Genomic DNA, 23287 nt, shown 5'->3' with positions numbered 1-23287 from the left:
AGAGCATCGTTAAATAAAAAGTGGATAATTAACAAAAATCAAAAGAGGGGCGTATAAATTCAATTATTGTTAAAAATTTACGATTCTTCTTCATATTAAGCTTGAGTTCTCCATGCCAAAACTTCCCTGCTAAATTATCAATATTTTACCTTCAATATTAAATTAAATATGTAGACATTCAACTTCTACGCAATTTCAATATAAGTCACATTCTTTAAAAATAACGATTACAAATTAATCAAGAAAAACTTTTTCTAATAGAAAAGATTTTCAAATACAAAAACCAAATAATCTTAAATAAACAAATATGTGCAAAAGAAAATATATGGAAAATCATCTTTCACCCTGTTAAAAGAACTTCTTAACAATACTTTGTTAATTTCTTACTGTATATATAATAATTAACTATAGATAAATTTTTAAATAATGTGACTTACACTGATTGGCTTCTGAATACCCAAATACCCTATCTATCTTCGAAGATAAAACTGTCAAATCGAGAAAAAGTATTCTTCCATTTCTCCTTATAACGCACACTATCTTGACAATAAAACTTGCAAGTTTATCAGGCGTCCTCCCAAAGAAAGCGGGTCAGGCTTCGAGCTACTCATAAAACTCGATCAATTTCTCTCTCGTTAGGCGGAATGATAATCGAAGAGCGGAATAACGCATTCGAAACGTCGATGAGGGGACGATGAGATCGATCCACGACAGTGTTTATCGCGTAATTATTCGATGTTGGCCGATGTTAAACGAGGGATGGCCGCAGGCCATCCTTTTTCCATCCTGGATCCAAGAAAGCGCATCACGAAATAAATGAACGCTTTCCAAGCGTCTTTAGGTAATTATACACTGACGTAATAAATCGTCACGCGATTTTTCTCTCGTAGCTAGCTATATGGGAGGTCTGATCGAGGTGGGATCGTTACGTTTTGCCTTATCCTCGCGTTATCTCTTTAAGTGTGAGTGGAAAAGGGTGAGTGAAAAGAAGATTGATTCGTAGTGTAGTAAATTTTTCAAGCGTTTCGAATTGATTCCTGCCGTTGCCTTTCAATTTTCGTCCTCTTGCCGAGATAATAAATCTGAGATGCTTCGTGATTCCGACGTTGATCGTTATCCCTTCCAACGAAATTTCACTTTTTAATACGTGTTATTTTTTTGTTTAATCTGCTTATGAGTGAGTAAGTTTCTTTTATAGAATCTTTTAGAGTAGAATCAAAAATTGGATTGCGAACTATTACGTGCAATATTTAATTATTTGAATTTTGATAATTCGTGTTGAATATCGTGAAAAATTGTTGAAACGGTTTCAAATTCTTTCGTGACAAAAATTTGGCTCTCCCTAACCGATTATTCGAAAAATTACTTATCGAATAATACGACGTTGGAAAAGTATCGAACGGTATTATACCAAACAATATAGTTTGCGTGTAGGAAATGATCGATAGTTTCCAGTTCTTCGTTATTAATTTCAGAGCGACATAAAATCCAGTTTTGATTGATATTTGCGTGACGCTTTATCTACCACGGGTTTACAGGTTTCATTAAGCATAAAAAAAGGACAACTGTATTACCAGCCTGTCAAAAGATTTCACGTTGTCACGGAGAGTTCCTGTTCTCTCTGTAATTTCAACTATTTCGTATGCATGCTCGAATTAATTATCTTCAACGGTCATGCGATCCTTATTCCGTCACGATAACAATCGGCATTTCTTCGACTTTTAAGAAACCAGCGATTCAATGATGGACCATCTGCGTTCTTCTCCCCGAGTAATAAAAGTTCCTATTCAATTTCTTTTTACATTTTTTTTTACACAAACTTTCCAAACTTTCTCACTATTGTGAATAGAATCTTCCCCTATAAAATCACCATTAAATCTTCCCGCGATAGAATTAAAGATAACGATCCACCACTGAAATCCTACCCTTCCCTCTCCTATTCCCTTCTTAATTCCCCTAAAATTCCAAATACACCTATCCACCTCGATTGGATCTCGATTATATCGGATCTCGTTGTGGTTACCGCGATCAGCAACGGTCGAGGAAACGAGAACGAGAGGAGGGAAGGGAAGGGAAGGCAATACTTGAGAAAAGGGCCACGTTCCGTCCACGTTCCGTGCACACGCCTAGATTACGATCAACAGCTAGAACAGCGGAGGGAGGGAGGGAGGGAGGGAGGGAACTCGAGCGCGGGGATAGATAGACTCGTCGGTTGGACGGAGACGGAGGCGGAATAGGTTACTCGAGAGAGTATGTGCGAGAGAGAGAGAGAGATAGAGAGAGGGAGTAAGCGGGTTACCGAGGAGCGTATAATACTCGATCCGGCATGTCGTACACGTACACCTACACGACCTTCTTATAAATACGAGACAGTGCGTGGCGCACTTGAGAGAGAAGGTGCGTAAGTCCGCATCTGCCCGAGATTCTCACGCGCGACGCATCTGTCTCGGGTTCCCACGAGAACGGCCCTGGAGAAGCCGTGGAGTCGGGAGCTTTTGAGTCGAGAAAGTTTCGTCCGACGTGGACGTCTCGTCCACGTGGCCGAGGCGTGCTAAGATTCGCCACTGTCTTTCCCGTCCGTCCCTGTCTTCCCTGATCACTCCGCTCACGGATTAGGGAAGCGCGGCTCAGTATGTGGAATATCCTTGAATCGAGAGGATTTCGAGGTTCACCCTGTTTTCTCTTTTTTCTTTTTTCTTTTTTTTTTTTTTAAGAAGCGAGAGCTAGAAGATACGTTTCTCTGATGATACGTTCCGGATCGACGTTGTCCCAGGGTTTGACTATGGTTAGCCTCTAATCTAATGGGGGGAGAAGTCAGTTTTCATTTAATAGTCATTTAATAAATCGAGTACGAATTTTTGGAATTTTTTTTTTGGAAACGGTTGAAAAGAATATATATATATATAGATTATTAATTATATTTATAATTTAATTATTTTATAATGTAATTTCCTCTGTTTAAATTTTGCATCTGATCAGAGAAATTTTTGGTATAATTTCAATCAGGAGAATTTTAATTTTATTGCTAGGAAATTCTCATAATGTTTCGTTATGTTTTTTATATGTCGTATTAGATTATACGTAAAATAATTCAATTGTTTGCAATATGCATCAGAGTAATGGTACTTTCACCGTTCGTTGCGATAAATTACATTGTAATGGCCTATTGTTGTTTCAATCCGCGGTTCACACTGGAATTACTTCATTATTGCATCAAACGGCATAAAAATGGTCAAAAAGGTAACGCATCCAAGTAATATGATTCCTCCCTTCGTTTAACTTGTTTCGATGGTAACAATGCGAGGGCGTAAAGGGAAAGTTTAAACGCGAAACACGTAAAAATGTTTCTTTTCCGTGTTATCCAACGATTGATCATGCATATTTTTAATGTTTAATTATCTGGAGCTTTTCACGTGTAATTTTAAATCGAAATAATCGATTAAATCGAATTCGAAACGAATTTTGTAAGTGGCACACGTAATACGAAAGATACAAATTTATTTAATAAAATTGTAAATTTTTCAAAAAATTGCAATTTATTTTTTTACAACGCGTATCGATTATCTTTAACGTGTCAAATGAAAAATAAAATAGCAATTTTTGTTAAATCGATCACTGAGGAAGGCTGTTGATAAGGCTGAAGATAAGTATTTAAATCAATATTTGTCGAATATAATCTTTCTTGGCCGATAAAGTGTCCGTTTTCTTAAGATTTCACGCACCGTGAGAACACGCTAGACACGTAAAGAAATCAAAAATTCGATACGATGGAAATCGTGAGTCGAGAAATTAAAATTAAAAAAAATTAATTGTTTCTCTAATTTTTTCTTACTTTGATTCTTTGGTTCAAGATAAGATATACCTTGGAGAAGATAATATTACCTATAAATTTTATAATATACAATTTTTCTTGTATTTTGAAAAACATTTTGAAAAAAATTGAATAAATTGGATAATTACTAAAATCAAACCAAAAAAAAAAAANAAAAAAAAAAAAAAAAAAGAAAAGAAAGGAAGGGAAAGATAAAACGGTAACTTCGTTCGAAGAATTTCACATCGAGTAAATTTTCGATCGTGAAAATCTGCCAAAGCCGTGTTTTCGTCTCGTGAAGTATAATAATTTCGGCAAATATCCGTTTCGTGATTTCGCAACGCGTAATTTATTCTGCTGTCACTACGCGTTACCGTTGCCGTTTTCTTCGTTCCCTCGGCTCAAGTTCCTTACGACTTTTCGGCCGTTTTATGGCCAGCTACCGCGCCATTACGGTGTCTGGTTTGAGCAGAAAGGAATCAGGTGGAATCATTACCATCCTCCAGGGGTTGATTATTTTTACAGCGGGCCGCACGTCGTTTTATAGTTAACACGACGGTAGCAAAACAGATATATATAATCAAAGGTTAATGGTAATATCGCAACAAAGGCTTCGATAAACGTTTTCCATTATTTTTTATTGTTAACCGTGTTTATAATTTTGGGCTACATTCCGAGGTTTGGGATAAATTATTTTTACCCTGTGGAAGAAAATGTTACGTTTTTATTTTACGCGAATTGTTGTTTCTTCTTCTTCTTTTTTTTAAATTTTGTGGAAAGTATCGTTTTTTTTTTTTTTGGAAACTTTTACATAGCGAAAGATTGAAGAAGATTATTTTATGGGATAAGTAACGGAAACAAAAGGAAATGAGAAAGGACAGTAAATATTTAATTATTACGTAGATACATATAAAATATACATGTAATATGTTTTATTGTTATTAAAAAATTGATAGATATATATATATTAAAATTTTGAATACTTTTTTCTTCTCTCCTTTTTTTAATTAGATTTTAATCTTCTTTAGTTAATACCATAATAATTTAATCAGTTTTTTTATATTTAATTTTTGAAATTAGAATAAAATATTACGATAAAATTTCCACTAAATTACGAGCTATTAACGATTATTTTTCTATCTAAAAAAAATTTATTAATTCAATTATAGCTGAATGGTCGAGAAATACAATAAGAAAAGAAGAAGAAGAAAAAAATATTAATCTGAATTGCAAGTTTAATTAGGATCGTTCATCCTGTTGTGAAGAATGTGATTGTAACACGCGACTGGTTTATTTGATTTCTTTACGATGTCAGCTGTCTGTTCTTCCCGTGAGGGCTGAAACTCGACTTCGTCTTTTCAAGCTTTCTCCTCGATGACGTTAGAAGTGATTCTCTTTCGCGAAATACAACATGACAACGAGCATTTACTACTTGTCAACGTATAACGTCATTTGAAAAATAATTTCTTTTTTTCTCGGGCGGGTTTGAATAATATTAAAAGGATCCAGTTACCGCGCCAATTGATATCATATTTTAAAATTTAAATTAATCCTTTTCATTTAAAGATAAGACCAAATGTGTTGAATAATCAAGGTTGAATAATTGCATATTAAGTAGTTTTTAATCTACCTGCTCGAGAAAAGATACAAATTTCTCGATCAACGATAAAAAATTAACACAATGTAATTTTTATAAAACTTACGGTAGAATTTCTATAATTTTAAGATTTCTGTGAGAATAAGATAAGAATTTTTTTTTCAATCTTCAATCGTTTTTTCATTAATGAATAGTGAGTCGAGAGTGAAAGTTACTCTCAATCACAACACTTGAGAAAAATATTCATTTTTGTGCATCCTAATAGTTAGAAAAATATAAAAAATCTATATTTTAATTCTCGTTTCAACGAGATGAATAATTCGAAGATTTTTAATTTTTCCCCCCTCGAGATTTAATATTTGTATTTTTGTATACGATTTAAATCTCTTAAAATATCGGTCATTTATTAAATAAAATAAAAATTTCTTAAAAATACAACTAGGTATTTTTAAGATTCAGTGAAGCAAATAACTAATTTCAATTCCCTAAAAATATTAAACTTTTTTAAACTCACATTTCCAAGACTCTCGTTGCTTTGATTATCTCTCTTTCTCCATATATTTTATTTTCTCAAAATTTTTATTCACTCCCCCCTATTTATTTTCATCGATTTGTCAATCACGAAACAAACGATCAATCTGCGCACACACGTGTGTACCTACCCACGTTCGCTTTTTCATTCATGAAGTCAAAAGGCAAACACGTTTTTGAATAGAATTATGGCAGGTAAAGTGGCGCTTCGTGACTGAAACGTTTCTTATTTATTTCGAGTCGACGTTTCTCCCCGGTTCGAAATATTTAATGGAGGCCATGGCGTAAATTACTACGGTTCACGAAAGAAAGATCCTGAACGAGAAAGATCTTATCTCGTGGGGAAATATAATAGCCGTCCCCTTTCGTAACCTCCCGCCGCGATGTCAAGTTTTTCTCGGCCGTTAAAAAATTCCAAATAAGGTGAATTAATTATGGGTACACGAGCGAGAAATAAATTCACGTGTATAATCGATGAACCGTTTATTTCGTTCGTTATTTTTTCGATTTCTTTTTTTTTTTTTTTTTTGATATCCGAGGTTTAATCTTCCTTTGTATGATACTTTTTATACACTTTTTTATTTCATTTCATATCTATTTCAAGTTTGCAAAATTTTACAGAACAAGTATCTATTCTATTATATATAAGTATCTATATCTATTATATATTTTAACGTTTAAATGCATGATTTTCCAAACGCATTTAAGAAAATAATATTACATTATTTTGAAAAAAGGTTCATTTCACATGTAAAAAGATTATTGTGAATCTTAACATCTAAAAAATCGTATCTTTATAACAAGAAATAATAATAGAATAAAAATATTAATAGAAATAAATTAAAAGACATAAATTATTTTAACCATATGACAACACACTTAAGAAATACCATACTCCATTTTTATCACACCTCTTATCTACTCCATAACATTCCACTGCATTAAATTCGTTACAAAATTATCTTTTCCCTCCCAATCCAACTTTCCCCAGAAATATTTCCACATAAGATCAAAGCCCATCAACTTCCACCATCTACCACGCCAACTTCCCTTAATCGACACTCTCTCCTCCGTATCGATCGCCACCACCTCCTCTCTCGCCTGCTCCAAGGTGACCAATTACGGGTCTCTGCCAATCCAAGCCGATTCCAATCGAACTGCAGTGCGCAGTTAATCGCGCGAAACTAGCGGGTTCGTTGGAAAAACGGTAAGGAGCCCAGTTGTGGCGAGTTAGCTCGAATTCCATCGGGGCTCGGCCGTGCGAAGCTTGCCATATAAATCTGGGCTGGGATAGGCGCAAAAAGGCCGACAGCTCGTGGCTGGTATCGCTTTTATCCCATATTGCCTGCCGCGCCGGGATTAATCGGTAGTGATGGGCCTTGACGCTTCTCAAACGGTATATTCTTATAATTAACAGCGACAGGGAATCGTGGTATTAGGCGAGCACGCTATATGATTGATTAGCTTATCGAAATGGATCGAACTGTGAATGTTCTTATCCGAATCTCTTGTTCTATTTGTAGCGTGGCGAGAATAAAAAAGATTCTCTTAATTTATATTAATATTAATTGTGTTTTAATTCTGCATTGTAGAAAAGAGATAGGATATAAAGTTTTTTATGATCTATGAATTGGGAACAAGCATTCTTCTCGAAAGGAATTGGTATCTCATATTTGGTGTCAATAAACATAATGGCCAATTTCGTTAATCTGATAGAGCTATTGAAAATTAATTAAGTTTATTACATTAATTTTGAACTAATGCTTCGTTGAAACTTTGCTTTCAATGAAGCTATATGTTCAAACTCTTCTTCTTTCACTTGTGACAATCTAATAATCAATGTATGTGGTCTTCGAGTTTGGTACTTTTGGTATTTTACAGCTTGATATTATGATTTATATTGATTTCAAGTTTCTATTCTTTTACAACAATCTTTAATAAATAAATAAATAATCGAGCAAAGAATTGAAAATCAGTTGAAAGACTGGTATCACGCCCATCACTACTAATCAGTGCTCGAGTCACGTGCCTGGCTGGTTCTAGCCGTGCTAGATCGTACCGGCTTCGTTCTCGGCTCTCTTTTGCCACTTTACCGCTACCGATAGCTTGGTAGCTCGTGATTTCTTGCCACTTTCTTAACGAATATCGCCAAACGAGACCAGACGAGTGACGTATCGAAGTGTGAGTCATACTTGCACTCGAGTCTTGCACCTGAACCGATCTATCGTTTTTTTTGAGACCTTTTGCCCGTATCGTTGCTCCTGATGCCAGAAGAATGTGTGAATTTTCTGTTTAACTGAGTAGACGTGAGATGAATTTCTCTTTTTTATTTTTAAGTATAGAATTCATAAGTCTTAATCGAAATTTTTGTATATCAACTTTTGTATTTGTTTTGACTTTTAGAATTCGCTTTCTAAATGTATAATTTAGGAATATATTAATGTATCCTGTATACAAACTCAATAGAATCGTCAGGCAATTAAAGAATCATCTGAAAGATTCTATTAAATTATATATATAATTGATATCCATGCAAATGCAATGAAACTTCATTTATATAAAGAACAAAACAGTTTATATAATTATATAGATTCATATACCAGAAAATCATCAATTATCTCCATTAATTTTAACTTCTTATTCAAATAAATATATTCTATTATAAATTTATTTTTCAAATTACTTAGCATATTACATCTATTTTCGCAATAAATCGCAAATAATATAAGCTTAATTGTTCGTGAATTTCTCACATAAATAAAATTTTATTTATTATTGCATCGCCGTATGAAAGAGTGTTCAACACTCATCGTCGATCACCCAACCGATCATCATTCTCGCGGCTCTCTTCTCGCCGTGCAAATCATTATTCGATCAGGTTCCCGATCGAGAAGCTTTCGCTTCATGAAATAAACAGTGTGTCCAGACCGGTGGCCTTTCAACGATCGTAATAGCGTCTCGATAGATGAACGTCACAGGGAAACCAGTTTACGCGGGCACAATCGGTGGTGGAACGCACGCACGCGCGCTCTGCTCCCTCTCCTTCCCTCCACGCATGCGCGGTTCGCCGTACCTGACACGCCGAGAGTAGAGTTTATACACACATATATATATATATTTATATATACTTACACGACGGCACACGTGACACGCGTGCGTACACAGCCGCTTACACCGGTCGAGCACGTGTACGCTGGTATTTATACGGCACTCTCTCGGGGCCGTGGGAATGAAGCGGGTACCGCGACCGTTCTGGCACGAGCGCCGCGACGAGCGTGGACTCGCGCGAAAGCGGCAGGGACACACAACCGATTAACCGTTCCACCGATCCGAGTGGAAATACATACCGATGTATATAACGCGACACGTGCTTTTCCTTTGAACGTAAATCGCCTGGAGGAATGATGCTTGAGAAAGCGTGTAGAGTACGTACTTTGGTCGATGAAAGAAAGAATATTTTTCTCGTCGTGTTGATTTTCGTTCGTATTGCAAAGGGAGAGGTAAGAAGAGTTTGATGGAGGACTTTTTTTCTAAGTTTTGTAATCAATTTATTAATTTATTAATAGAATAGAAATTTCTCTTTGATTTAAAAATATTATAAAATTCAATAAGTAGGAAAATTAAGATTATTCTATTATTGATATAATTTAAAATTTTGATTCTAGTAAAATTGAAAATAAGAAAGTTATCAAGACAATTCGTTTTTCTATACTTTGAAAAAGAGGAATATTGAATAAAAAGTCAAGAATCGTAAGATATTTAAAAAATCAATAACATTGTATTCAAAAGAATACTATTGCAACTATTTATTTATAATACATATGATAAAAACGAATTTACGAAACCTCGCCTAATAAATCTGCATTAATGTCAACAACGAATGTATCGATTTCATTAATTTATGAGACAGGTGATCAGCAGGGAAGAAAAAAACATTCAAAAATACACATAGAAATCAAATTTATATCGAGACTCGTTATAATCCAATTTTGTCATTTCATAACTGGCTTTTAATTTCGATTTCCTTACAGAATAATATCGTGTCTTTTGGCCATTTCATATCCGAAGAAAACACTTTTACGATTGATCCGAATTACGATATTATTCGATCACAGTGCGTTATTTTTGCAATGTTTCTTTTTTGCAATCGTGTACTCAACATATTTTCCCCGCATCAATTTTCGTACCGTTTTATTAAAAGACCGACAATTTAACCGTGTTTTCTATACGACATGGGAGGAATCATCATCTGCATTTCGCGAGGAAAAGAAAGTTCAATTTTTATAATTCGTGCTTCGACTCCGTGCCACATCGTGTCTTGTACATATTTTTGAAACGGCCATGTTATTTATTACGATACCCCGCAATGGGAATAACGTGTAAAGTAATGATGGTTGTCGATAGAGGAAATCGTGGGGAAAGTATTCAAAGCAACTTTATATTCTGATATATTATTACATGTAAATCTCTTTGGTTGTACAGGTATGTTACATTTAGTGTGTTTACACGGTTTATATCCTTTTGATGCAATAATAATTAACAAATTTACATAAAACGTGATATTTGATGATTTTAAAAAAAACGGAAAAATATATTAAAACTGTTAATTTTTCTTCGATAAATTAAAATTTACATTAATAAAATATTTGTGTAATTGCAAATTATGCACGATATTTCACAAATGCTGTAAAAATTATATGTAATTATATTACGAAAGAATAATATCTAATTAAATCGTGAAATTGTGATGAATTTCATTACTGAAATTGAAGAAAGATCGTTTTTCTTTTTTGTCGTGAATACGTTAAATTAATAGTGTAGGAGAAAATTAATGATTATGATTCACATTTAATATCATGTTCCCTTAGTTTTATATTAAAAATAAAAATTGTAAATAGCAAGGAATATAAAGGAATTTCCCTTACGTTTCTTTCCTTTCTATTGCGCAATCCACGTTCGTGTAACTATTTTCACGACCACCATGCGAGCGATAATAACTGGTCTCGGACCATAATAACGACCAATACCGAGACCCACGTCAAACAAAAATTTTTCAATTTCAAGAATACCCAACTTTTACGTCATTATTATTTCCTGTTGGCCCACTGTGCATCTGTCACATTTCCAGATCATTATCAACCCGATTATTGTCGCGACACTTTGAAAATTCCTTCTTCCTGTCCACATGACGCAGCTGGCCTTAACGCACGAATATCGAAACAATCAATTTCCACGTTATCCAAAAATTTTTCAACAACGCGACCGACTTACGCGAGAGAGTCGGTCGCCCATTTCTTCTTTTTCTCCAAAAAGAAAGAAGAAGAAGAAAAAAAAAAAAAATATCGACCAACTTTGATCGTTCACAGCTGAACAACTAATTTCGCGCTTTTGGACTCCATATATGTAATCATCTCAATTACTCCAAGAAAGATGTTGTTGCAACACAGAAACTCGATGCTTTTCGATCGATTCATCGCGCTTTCGTCGATGGATTCGTGTCAAAAAAAAAAGGAAAAAGAAAGAAAGAAGGATCGAACCGCCTCTGATCGATTTCGTCGATGCAATGCTGTAATGAATTAATTTTCGACGATGGAAACGTCGATTAATTCGATCAACGGAGCCTTTATAATTGATACATTTCGCGTCTCTGTCCTGTTTATCCGCGTTAAGTGCGCGCAGGATCTTTCATTATTGGTCGGATTCGTTTTATGAAGATATTTAAGAGAATTGGCACGGACATTTGCGGAGTTGTAATGAACGGGAAATTGACGTGGGATGATAAAAAGGAATCGATAGATCGAGGATTTCGATTCCCTGTGGGTGGAGGAATATTTGGATTTATTATAATTTTTCTTCTCGATGAGAGAAATCAGTTTATGCTAATTGAATTTTATTTCTTAATTTTTGCTTAAAAATTTTCTTTTTTATCCTTATTTCGTATTTTATGAATGGGTATGGAAAATATTCCTGCTTGAAATATTACCGGATAATTACAGGTGTCGCTTTCGTAAATTAATGAAAAGTAATAAGAATGAAATATTTATGAAAAAAATTAATTTTTGAGGGAAATGTTAAAAGGAGAAATTACAATATTTGTATACTCAATATTTATATGGATTTTTTAAATTTTGGTGAAATAATATTGATTTAATTATGTTCATTAAAAAAAATTAAAATATCAAATATTTGTTATAAAATCGAAATAAAATAAATTATTTGAAAATTGGTTTTATTATTAATAAAAAATGTTGATGCTTATATCATATAGAAGTATATGTCCAATTTTCATGCGAATGACGTAATTATTTTTTTTAAAAACCTTTATCTTCAATTTTCAACTCTCATTAATTTCTATCATATCAAGTGTAATGTATAATTTCTTTTTTTTTTTTTCACGCGCGCTTTCATTGATATACCATACAATTTACCAAAAATTTTCTCGAGAAGTTTGAAAGCAAATTATATAGTTGTATGTAGTTCAAATGTGTTCGAAGGATTCGAAAAAAAAAAAATAAATGACAAAATTTTTAATTTAAGAATATTGTAGAAAATTACAAAGTGTAAGGTAAAAAAATTTGTGTACTTTCGCACATTAATAAAAATTGGAGAAATTAATGTGTCTTGTTTTCAAAAAAGTATAACGTTTTCCCACAGAGCCTCTTATAATTTTTTAATAAAAAAAAATTTATGAAATTAAACGTGAAAGTATATATTTATTGCATATTGCTTCATATTTTGTCAAAACAAAATACTTTTTCTTTGTAATAGAATATATTTTAAATTAGTTTTCTGATTTTCTATTTTTTATTATTTATATTATATTTTTTGTTAAATTATATATTTTTATTGAAAAATACGAGTGCAAGATTGTATGGATATAAATTATTTTAGGGCATTTTAGAGCATTTTTCAAGCAAGTATTCTGGTCCTAATGCAGGATAGTACGAAGGGTTGCCTACCCTTTGGGATAAGCAATTGACTAGGATTCTACCTAACCATTTGTTTTTTAATTTTTTTAAAATTTTAATTTTTTTATGATCATATCTATATTGATACACTTAGTAATTCTATACTTTAAATTACATATTATTATTTTTAATAATTTTTAAAATTAGTATTATATCTATAATACTAATTTTACTTTAATTTTACTTTAATTTTTTCAATGTCTTAATAAATTATATCCAAAAAAAAAAAAAAAAAAGAAAAAATGAAGAATATAAATAGAAAATTAATTGCAATAACACTGCACAATTAATCCAAATATTTCTACTTACGTAATAATCTCTCTCTTACATCCAAAATCCCAATAATGTTTACAATATCATAAATAATCTATTTTTAAAATCAATTTTATCCATCCAAAGAAAATTTAAAAATAAAAAAATAAAGGATCGAAAAACTTTCTTTCAAGTATCCCCGTATGTTAATTGATATTCAACGATATTCTACGCTTTAATCCAACATTTGCGCTTTCATCCCTTCGAAAAGGGATAGACATTCAACATTCATTCGGCGATTCGCGGTCTACTGACCGTTAAACAAACGTAAAATTGGGTTAACCCTATCGGTGATCCATTCTCGAATTATGCACCCCTGTCATTATTGTATTACTGTCCTGATACACGAGCATCGAGTATGCCGTGATCTTTTGTTATTTTTGGGGGATTGACTACCCCAACTGGTCACGGGAAATCATGTGAATTCACGCACCCCATCCAACGTGACGGACATGTGCTTGTCACATATGGGCAACACGTGTGCCTATTTTCAATAAACCTTTGTCTAATTGTCGTGAAAAATATATTTTGCATTTTTATTTTACAGTAAATTTTTATTTATTTATTTATTTATTTTAATTCTTCAAGCCTCGAATCCTTAAATCGTTATATGAAAATTAATTATTTCTATATTGATATCCTCGTTATCCCGGATATTATTTGAATTAAAAAAAAAAAAAACAAAAAAACATCGACACCTCGTTAATTATTCGCTAATTTAATGAAAGAAAAAAACCCTCTGCAAGAAAGAATTACGCGACAAAAATTTTGTCAATATTCAAACATATTAAATATTCAACGCGATAAGTCTTGAAAATATAAAAACTTGATCAATATCTTCATCGTTATATAAGAAACCTGTTCTACTTCATAAGAGGAATCACAGGTGTGTACATTGATTAACCGTGTAAAAAAGAATAATTGAATGAAAGTGTACGGGAAGATAGATAGCTTTCTTAATTATCTGGAAAAAGAAAAGAAAATATATAAGAATATCTGAGATTACACAAATTTTCTTCGTTTCTATAATTATAAATAACTATCAGCCTAATAATTTTCTTCGAATTACAAAGATTTTTAGAAAACCAACGATTTCGTGGTTTCGAAATTTTTCTTACCCCTCCTTCCTCGGTTTTCAATACTAATTTCGGATGAAAAATCTTTGTCGAAAATCTCTATACAGCCTCATAATATCTTTGGTCAAATCTTTGCCTGCCAAGAATTCAAAATTCCTCAAAGATTTCTCGAATCTTTTCTCTCCAGGATGAAGGGCTGAAAAGACCCCCGAGGCTTTCTTTAAACCAGTTTCAGGTATGAATGGACCCCTTTTGAAACTGTGAACCTTTGTTCGAAAATACTTTACAAAGGGCTAACCATTTTCAAAGATCGCAGGTGAATTCGAATTTTCTCTAAAGGTTTTTTTCATCCAGTATCTTTTTGAAAGAATATTCGAACTAGTTTGTAAGGATATTTTTTTTTATTTTTTTTTTCCCATTTTTGTAAATAGAACGGTAAGAACTTATAGATAATTAGCAACTTAATAACTAAATTTGAGAGGGTTAATGAATGCAATTATACGTTTACAATTAGATTTATTATTATATTCTTAATAAATTGGAAGACAGTGGTAGGAAGTTTCGTCAATACGACGGTATTAAAGCCAATATCACAAAGTATACATTACAACAATTAACCTAGAATAGGTACAAATATCACAATTGCGATCAATTTTTTATATTGTCGCGGTATTCGTTTAGAAAAAGAAAAAAAAAAAAAAAAAAAAGAAAAAAGAGCTCAAAAAAATAGAATAATCTCTCCAACTGATCATCTGAATCAAAGAGAGCGAAATTCCCCAATTTTCTCAGCGAAAGATCAATTGGAAAACTACAATCTATTTATCACAGTTTCGATACTATCTTATCTAAAGTCGCAGTCTCTGATAGAACGAACCCCTTCGAGGGAACCCCTTTTATCTTCGAAACATGCTTCTTCTCCACCTTCTTCCCCGAGATCATCCAAAAGTTCCCCCTATTCCTCGTCGAATCTTCACATTCGGCGAGGCACGACGAGGAATTCTTCTTCTTCTTCTTCTTCTTCTTCTTCCAGTTCAAGGTCTTCTTCATCGATCAAGATCCGTTCGACAAGATCGAGGTTTTATTTTCGATTTTTCTTTTCCATCGTTGAGGTAGATGTGAGGTGTACACCAGAGATGATCTCTTCACGCAACCTGCATCTCAGGTGTCTGATGCTGCGAGAAGGCGCGCTCCTTGTAGCACAGATCACTGTCGGTCATGCTCAGGGTCGTCCAGTAGAAGTCCCCTGCGTGGGTGTGCGCGAAATGTACGGGCACGTAGCACTGGCCAGGAACAACGGGTACAACTGTCATCTGCCCGTCCAAACAGACAGTGATAGCTGCCCCTTCCTCGGCGTCCTGAAGCTCGGCCAACAATCTCCTCTCCAACGCCTCGTTGGCGTTGTTCTGATTGTCAACCTCCTCGGTGAAGATCTCCACCTGCGGCATCGCCTTCTGCCCCTTCCCTCCAACCTTCCCTCTGCTCGTCCTCTTCTTCAACAACCTCAGAATCGGTCTCAACACGCTCCTCACCCGTTTCGGGGTCGTGCTACCTTTGCCCGACATCTTCAGATTGTACAGATTATCGTTCAGCTCGTTCTCGTAATCGAACACGTGGCTCATAGTGGCGGCGGCCATCTTTGCTCTGCTCCTTGTCTCGTGCGAGGAAGACACTCGGTTGAACCGGTTTTAAATACGATCTTTCTCTTTCCCTCTCTCTTTCTCTCTCTCTTTCTCTGTCTCTCTCCTTTCCACGATCCGATGTTCACTGGAACTCGCGGCAAAACTCGAACTCTTCTTCTTCTTCTTCTTTTTTTTTTTTTTTTGAAAAAGCGTGTGTATTTTTATATGTAAGCTGATTCGAGACTCGAAGAAGACTCGAAAAATGTGTGCTTTCTGAGTTGGTTTGGAACGAAACGCTAGTGAGCGAATGATGCCTTAGACGAGCAACCCCGGATCTTATATAGGCCCAGGCGAGCAGGACGGGGTGACAGAGTGGGGAGGGCAGGTGCACTCTGGCTGTGGGAACTTGGAGAATTCGGAGCTTCCCACGTCAGGGTCCACGCCGACCATCTGCCGCTCTTCTCCCTCCTCTGACACCCTCCCCGACGCTAATCCAACCTACCACCCCGACCTGTGCGCTCTTGGCCTCTTCACCCCCGCGGCCACCCCCTCGTGCACGGTGGATCCTTCCTCTCCGGTTTCTCCAGATAGAAAACCGCCAGGGTTCTTCTTTTCGAACCCCTTTTTGAAACGTGATGAACGCGATCAAAAGGGTGGATATTTTTTTTCGCCCGGTCTCGAAGGGAGACCTGTTGGAAGGACAGGTCGAAGAGGAGAGCTCGAACGTCCTCTGGGGGAGATGTTTCCTGGGATCGATGAAAATTATTCGTTTTGACAATTTTGTTTAACGGGGCATCGAATTTTAAATGACACTTTTCGGAATTTTAATTTGCAATTCGAGGGAAATACGAAGAAATTTTTTGGTTAATCCATAGAATGTTGTTAAAGGAAAAAGAGAGGGATGATAAGGTGATAAGGATAAGCCTATTCGTAGGGTGGTGTATGCTTTTATGATTTGTTTTTTCGTATCAATAATTTTTTCTTAAGATTTATGTCAAGATTATGTTTATTAGAAAGATTTTCGAATTATTTTCTTACTTATTCGATTTTTTATGTCCAAAAAATTTTTTATTTCCAAAAAATTGACTTTAAACTTTTATCTTTAAAATTTTCGAATATCTTTACTTTCCAATATCTAATTATCATAAATCTTAACACGCTATATTCATAAATCGTTTCTCCTTTTATTTTAAATTTCCTCTCAACATCTTAAAATTATCCACTTATAACTTATATCCCAAGCATATAACGTTTCAATAACGTTTTATAACCAAGTATTCTCGCTAAGAGAAAGAGCATCCCCTCTAAATCATCCCCCAAAAAATTATCAATTTTCTACGATATATGCACAGGTATTTCATTTTTACACGAACATTTATATCCTTTCTTGTGGACGGATTAATTTGTCCAATTAAGCGCAATATTCGATCCGAAGAAGGAGGAAGCCGGTCGTGGCCCTCCGACCACTTTAAATCAACAAGTTGGCTTAGGGGGCTGTAAGTTATAGTGATTAACGCGCGGCAATAATGTTAGCCAGCTTCCTCCATTACCCCAGTACGCTCGAGAGATTTAGGGTCGTCGAGATGTGCCACCTCTCAGAACCGTTAACTACGCCTTGGATCCGATTTTTTTCCCCCCCTCCTCGAGGAGCCCTGTCCGCGTCCCTGCGGGGAATCGTACACCCTCGCGCACGAGGCTTGTATATTGTGAGAGTAAAAAAAAAAAGTGAGTTTCTTTTTTTGCTTAATTTTTTTTATTCCAAGGAAAGTTTCTTTTTTTAAGGCGCGATCCTTATTACCTATTTCATCGCTTCTCCCCTCTGTATACGTGGAATTAACAAGTTTTTATGGAGGGGAGTTTTTTGAAAGACCTGTTCCCTGGGTCTGGGATCAGGTGGATTTTTTTCCTGATCAACCTGTTTTCAATCTACCTGTTTTCATTTTGAAAACAGTATCGATTGTTGTTTCTAATTGCAACTAACTTTTTTAAGAATCATTTTGAAAAGCTATTATAGCAGTAATAATGCATTTTAGCGAATTGTTTCGAACTTTTTTTTCTTTGGAATTCTTTTCTTGAAGATTCAATTATTTGATTCAATTAAACGTTGCATAGAATTAATAAAATAATTAATTATATTGTTACAAGTTATAAATAAATTAATAATTCTGAAATTCGTTAGGGATTATTTTCATAATCAAAATGCTTCTTAATTATTGTCGTACGTATTTTGAAAATCTGGCATTACGGTACATGCCAAACGATTCTCCCTCTCGAAGGAACTAGTCGAGGGGTTCTCGAAGGTCGTCGTGGTAATTCCCTAAAGGGCCCACCGCCGCTTCGTGGGGTACCTACCGTCTGCCCTCGTCCTAAGGACAGGTACATCGAGGGTATTTGTTTTCACTTTGCGCTTTCGAGCCACATTCCAAGGCAGGTGGGGCAAGCGTGCTCGTCAAATCTACGGGGAGAATACCATACCTGCGGCAGGAAATGATTTTACTTTTATGAAGACACTGGGTGATCCTTTTCTCCGCTGCGTTTCTCGAAGTAAGTTTGTTGTTTTGTTCGTTCGTACAAACAGTCGTCTCGATAAATTTTTGTACATGCTTGTATATGTAAAATGAGGAAAGCAATCGCAGCTAAGTAAGTTAAATTCGTGTAATTTCAAGATATTTTGTACGTTGTCTCTGATTTGTTCGAAATTCGCATGAATTCCGAGTATTATAAGATTCTTTTTATATTTTATTAATTTATTATTGCATGTATTGTATTTTTTAATATTAATTATTACGTGAATTGTAGTTGTTTATTATTATGTAGATTTTGTTTAAGATTACATTGATTCTTATTAAAATTAAGTTTTTAAATGTGCAGGAGTATATGGTAAAAATTATATATGGATACAACATATAGTAAAATGTATTAAAGATTATTGCAGTTAGTTATGTGCTATAGATTGTAGTTTGTTCTCGTTGCTAAATAATTTTTAAATTCAGAATTTAAATATTATTTATTATTTATCAATTATAAAAAATTTAATTTCCTTTATAATTATAATGTAATATTATAATTCGATTTACAAATAGTAATCTATTTATTATCTATAAATAGATCCATTTATATCAAAATAAATTCCCCAAAAAAAAACCCTATAAATTGACGTCTACTAATATCTCATTATAGCACAGTTTGTTATATTATTAATTTTATTTTAATATTAATTTATTTTAATCGAATGTTACACTTAATCCCCAGAAACTGTCCTCCTCATTAACTACATATTATCTATCCAACATCTTGCAACAACGTTTCGAAACGTAGATCCGGTCTAATGGCCCTAACCCGTTTCCCTTAATTTTCAAATTTTTTTTCCATTTAAGAAAATTGAGGAAACGGCTAATTTTTCCGCATAAACGGAAACCTGTCTCGACAAATATATATCCTCTCTTCGTTTCATTTACGATCGAGAATTTAAAATGCTAGACGTCAACCTGTATCCATCTGACGACTTCGTGTCCTTGAAAAAATGAAAAAAAGAAAAAAAAAAGAGATCGAGTCGTCTTCGTCCTCGTTATTCCTCAGGATGTGAGTTTATAACCGGTTCCTAATACGAATTCTAATCGATTCGAGGCCACCCCCTTTCACTCTGATTTAAAATCGTCAATCTAATTGCTCGTGTGCAAGATTCTGTGCATACATGTTTTTTTGTTTCCTGTGTTGTGAAAAGAAAAAAAAAAAAAGGAAATTCGATGTCGAACTGATTTCGATAATGTGAATTTTAAGGAATTAAATTTCAGTTGACATAAAGAATATTTGTTTTTTATCGAATTATTTGTATGATATATTTATTTATCCCGTTTCATATTGCGAAGATCGGCAATGGCAGGTTTTATTAATCGTTTCGCCGATTTTTAATTTCTTGTCGAGCATATTTCTACATATCATCGAATTGTTTATCTAAAGAAATACTCGAAACGAGCATTGTTTAAATGACACGTGGACTATATAATTCTATTCGACTTGGTAAATTAATCATCAAATTAATTATTAATAACACGTTATTAATATATTCTTTCAATTCATATCGAATAAAATATAAAACTTTATATCATACTGTTTGAAAAAAAATAATAACTATCCTTTGTCTATCTTTTTTTCGTTTAATCGTCACTTTTTGCGACGATCCGTGTCTCGTTTCGCGAAGCAACGTGTCAAAAGATAATTTTTTTTCCAAAAAAAAGGAAGCGAAAAGGAACTCGCTTGTGACGAATGTTGTTCCATTCTAAGATGGTTCCAATCGGCCGAGAGATATTAGATTATGCAAATACCCGTGGCAGGATCAGATAGAACGTTGATTTCTGACGTAGCTGGTGGCATTAGACGAGCGAAGTGACACGATCTTGATTAAAACGCCATCCGCAAAACGGAATACCGATTCTATCTATCCACGCACGTTTTCGCGGACATTTTAAATAATAAGGTGGAGGAATCGTCGGCTGCTAGCTTAAGGGCAGGAATGGCGGAGAGATTAGTTCAATTCGTTTCTCTGATTGCTCTGTCGCTTCGGGTTGAAGGCGGGTTTTTTTCTTTTTTATTAGCCGATCTAATTTTTCCTTAGAGCTGCTTGTCAGCGTGTGAATTTAAAGGATGTTCGAAGGATGTAAGGGATAGTTGGATAGTTTTAACAATTATCATTGTTTGATAAATTTTATAGAAATATTTAAAAGGAAAAATTTCATTCATTTCGACGAGTATCATTGTTCAACTCGACCAAATTCCTTCCTCTCGGTTTAATTTTTTTCAAATCGTTCAACTTGCCCCCAAAGATATTCCAAAACGTTAATTTTTCCACCAAATTCCTCTTCTAACTAATTTTACCGGGCAGAAATCGATTCAAGGACAAAGATACGTAACCTTCACCTCCGCCAAATTCCTTCATCTATAACTCACCGCCTTCAAATCAATATCCATCGTTAAAAATACTTGGAAACATCTATTTCCCCTCGTTCCCTTCTCTTCTTCTATTCCACCAACTCTGTTCATTATCACGGTAGCCGTAAGGATCCGGCTGTGTTACGTAATCCCAGTCCACTATCAACATCCTGCTCTCTCTCATCTCGAGGATGATCTTGGGGCCCAAGGTGGGCCGATATCGCGCCTTTTCACGGCTTTTTCATTAGCATATAAATAATGGCCGAGGAAAGGGGAGATGAGTGGTCTTCTCGCGGTCCTCTCGCGTGTAACACTCCCCGCTAAAGGGAGAAAAGAAAGGAAGAAAAAGAAAAAGAAGAAGAAGAAGAAGAAGAAGCTGGACACCGTGGATGAAACAGTAGTGGTGACCCCCGGGGCTGCATGCAGCTCGAAACAAGAAGTCCCTTTTCTGACGTCACCGGCAGGTGCACCCAGAAGGCCATCCTTCTCCCCTTGTCGCCTCCTCTCTCTCGTTCCGCCCCTTCGGCCTCTCTTGTCCCTCTCTCGCGCTCTCGACCGTGTAATCGTACTGATTTCATGATCGAGATACCAGGTTTCCCTCCGTGGATTTGGTTACCTGCTTACATGACGCTCCCCTGTTTACGTGTTTGTTTTACGGTGTAAGGAACGGACCCCACTCTCTGGGCCCCTTCCTCCTTCATCAACTCCTCCCTGATTTTTGGAATAAAATAATGCCCGTACAGAGTCCTTATTGGATTCGTTTTTCTTCTTCTTCTTTTTTTCTTTTTAATTTAGTTAGTTTATTTTTGTTAATATTGTTGGTTAAGATTGGTAAATTTTGAAATGAAATAATGATTGATTCTTTTTGCTACGCGAGTTATTTTTGTACTTGAATAAATTTATTTCGTTGTGTTAAATTTTCAACTTTTAAATAAAAATTTTGATTACGGTGTATTATATTGTCGATTAGATTTATAATGTAGATATATATGAATATTCGAATGTTTTTATCTTTTTTTTTTTTTTCTTTCTTTTCTGTAGTTATTGCGAAGTATTACTTTTCATTTATAATGTTTAATGATAGATAAAGTATATAACAATAATTTTGTAAACAAAATAATTGTTAACGATTATTATACTTATTACTCTTTATATGGGATAATTATTATAATGCATTATACTATATTATAATAACGACACGATGTTGAAACGAATGAAAATTACGATGAAAGGGGGCATGAAAAAAATTGGCCAAGGCCGTTACCAACCCTTTAAACTCACACTGATCGAATCTGTCGAGGATATACCTATATCCATTGTGATCAGAAAGGATACAATTACCTTTTGTAATAAACGAGAAAAATATAAAAGGTAGTTTGTCGAGTACGTGGTTGGAATCCCTTTGTTCTATTTAAAAAACTAAATCTTATAAGATATACGAATTTTAAAATGTTTTGTATCATCTATTGAAATCTTGTTTTATTTCTGGCTTCTGAAATAAATATAAAATAACAACGTGATTGGAGATACATTATTCTTAGACAGGAAAATCCTCGCTGGAATCATTTTGATAATCGACTATATATTAATCTAAAAAAAGAGGTTAGATGGTATTTTAATAGGTTCATTAAATTTCGATGACTTTGTACTTTTGTATTTTTACAGCGAGAGAAAGAGAGAGAAAGAGAGAGAGAGGAATCAAATTTAGTACAAGTTCGTTTTCTTTCAAAAACGAAGAGTAAGGCTCGTGATGAATCATAAAAGTCGTAATTGAAACTTACGAATGACCCACTATTTTTGATTATTTCGATCGAAATTGAAATATTTCTTCTTAAAAAAAGAAAAAAGAAAAATAATCGAATCGAAATCAAACGTCTACAATCCATTCGAAATATTTCTCTTTCTAAATTAATTCCTAATTCCTTGAAAATAATATATCTCGCAAAAATATAACGACCGAAAGGGATCGAATCGGGATTAAACGGGTCCATTTCGAGCCATAAAAGGGTTAGAAGCCGGAGGAAATCCAGGCGTTGAAGTCTCCATCCTTCTAATCGGGGACATTTGTGAACCGATTCGACAAAGCACCGCCCTAATGGCCGAAACTCGACCGAAAAGGATGCGGCGCCCTTTTAAAAAAATATTTAATAAGCAGGAAAAAAGCGTAATACGGCCGAGAGCTACTATAAATTCACCCTGTTACCCACAGGCGAGGGCAGGGAGGGTGAGGGAGAGAGAAGATAAAATTCCAATTACGAAGATCTCTATCTCGAGGAGGAGGCCGTAGTCTACCTGGCCCCAAAAACGATTACCAGCGTCGTAGAAGCGAGAAACAAAAAAGAAATACGGTAGTCCGTATTACGGGTTATTTTTCGCCCGCGGCGAAACGGGAGACCATTTTTTGTCTATCCTTTCGGTCATCGGTCTTCTTTTCTCCGGTTTTT

General features: G+C 34.6%; 2 protein-coding genes across 3 annotated transcripts in view; one reads left to right on the top strand and one right to left on the bottom strand.

Annotated features, from left to right (window-relative positions):
• LOC122715587 (tubulin polyglutamylase TTLL4) overlaps window positions 1–23287 on the top strand; it is a 179688-nt gene that overhangs the window by 30745 nt on the left and 125656 nt on the right. The gene's annotated exons all lie outside the window — the stretch shown is intronic.
• On the bottom strand, window positions 15438–15929 carry LOC122715590. The gene has a single exon (XM_043937885.1). It carries the CDS (start codon window positions 15927–15929, stop codon window positions 15438–15440), a length of 492 nt encoding a protein of 163 aa, XP_043793820.1.

Source organism: Apis laboriosa, unplaced genomic scaffold (assembly GCF_014066325.1).
Source record: "Apis laboriosa isolate Shangri-la unplaced genomic scaffold, ASM1406632v1 scaffold38_cov145, whole genome shotgun sequence".
NCBI classification, from domain to species: domain Eukaryota; kingdom Metazoa; phylum Arthropoda; class Insecta; order Hymenoptera; family Apidae; genus Apis; species Apis laboriosa.
This window is presented reverse-complemented; position numbering and strand designations above follow the sequence as displayed.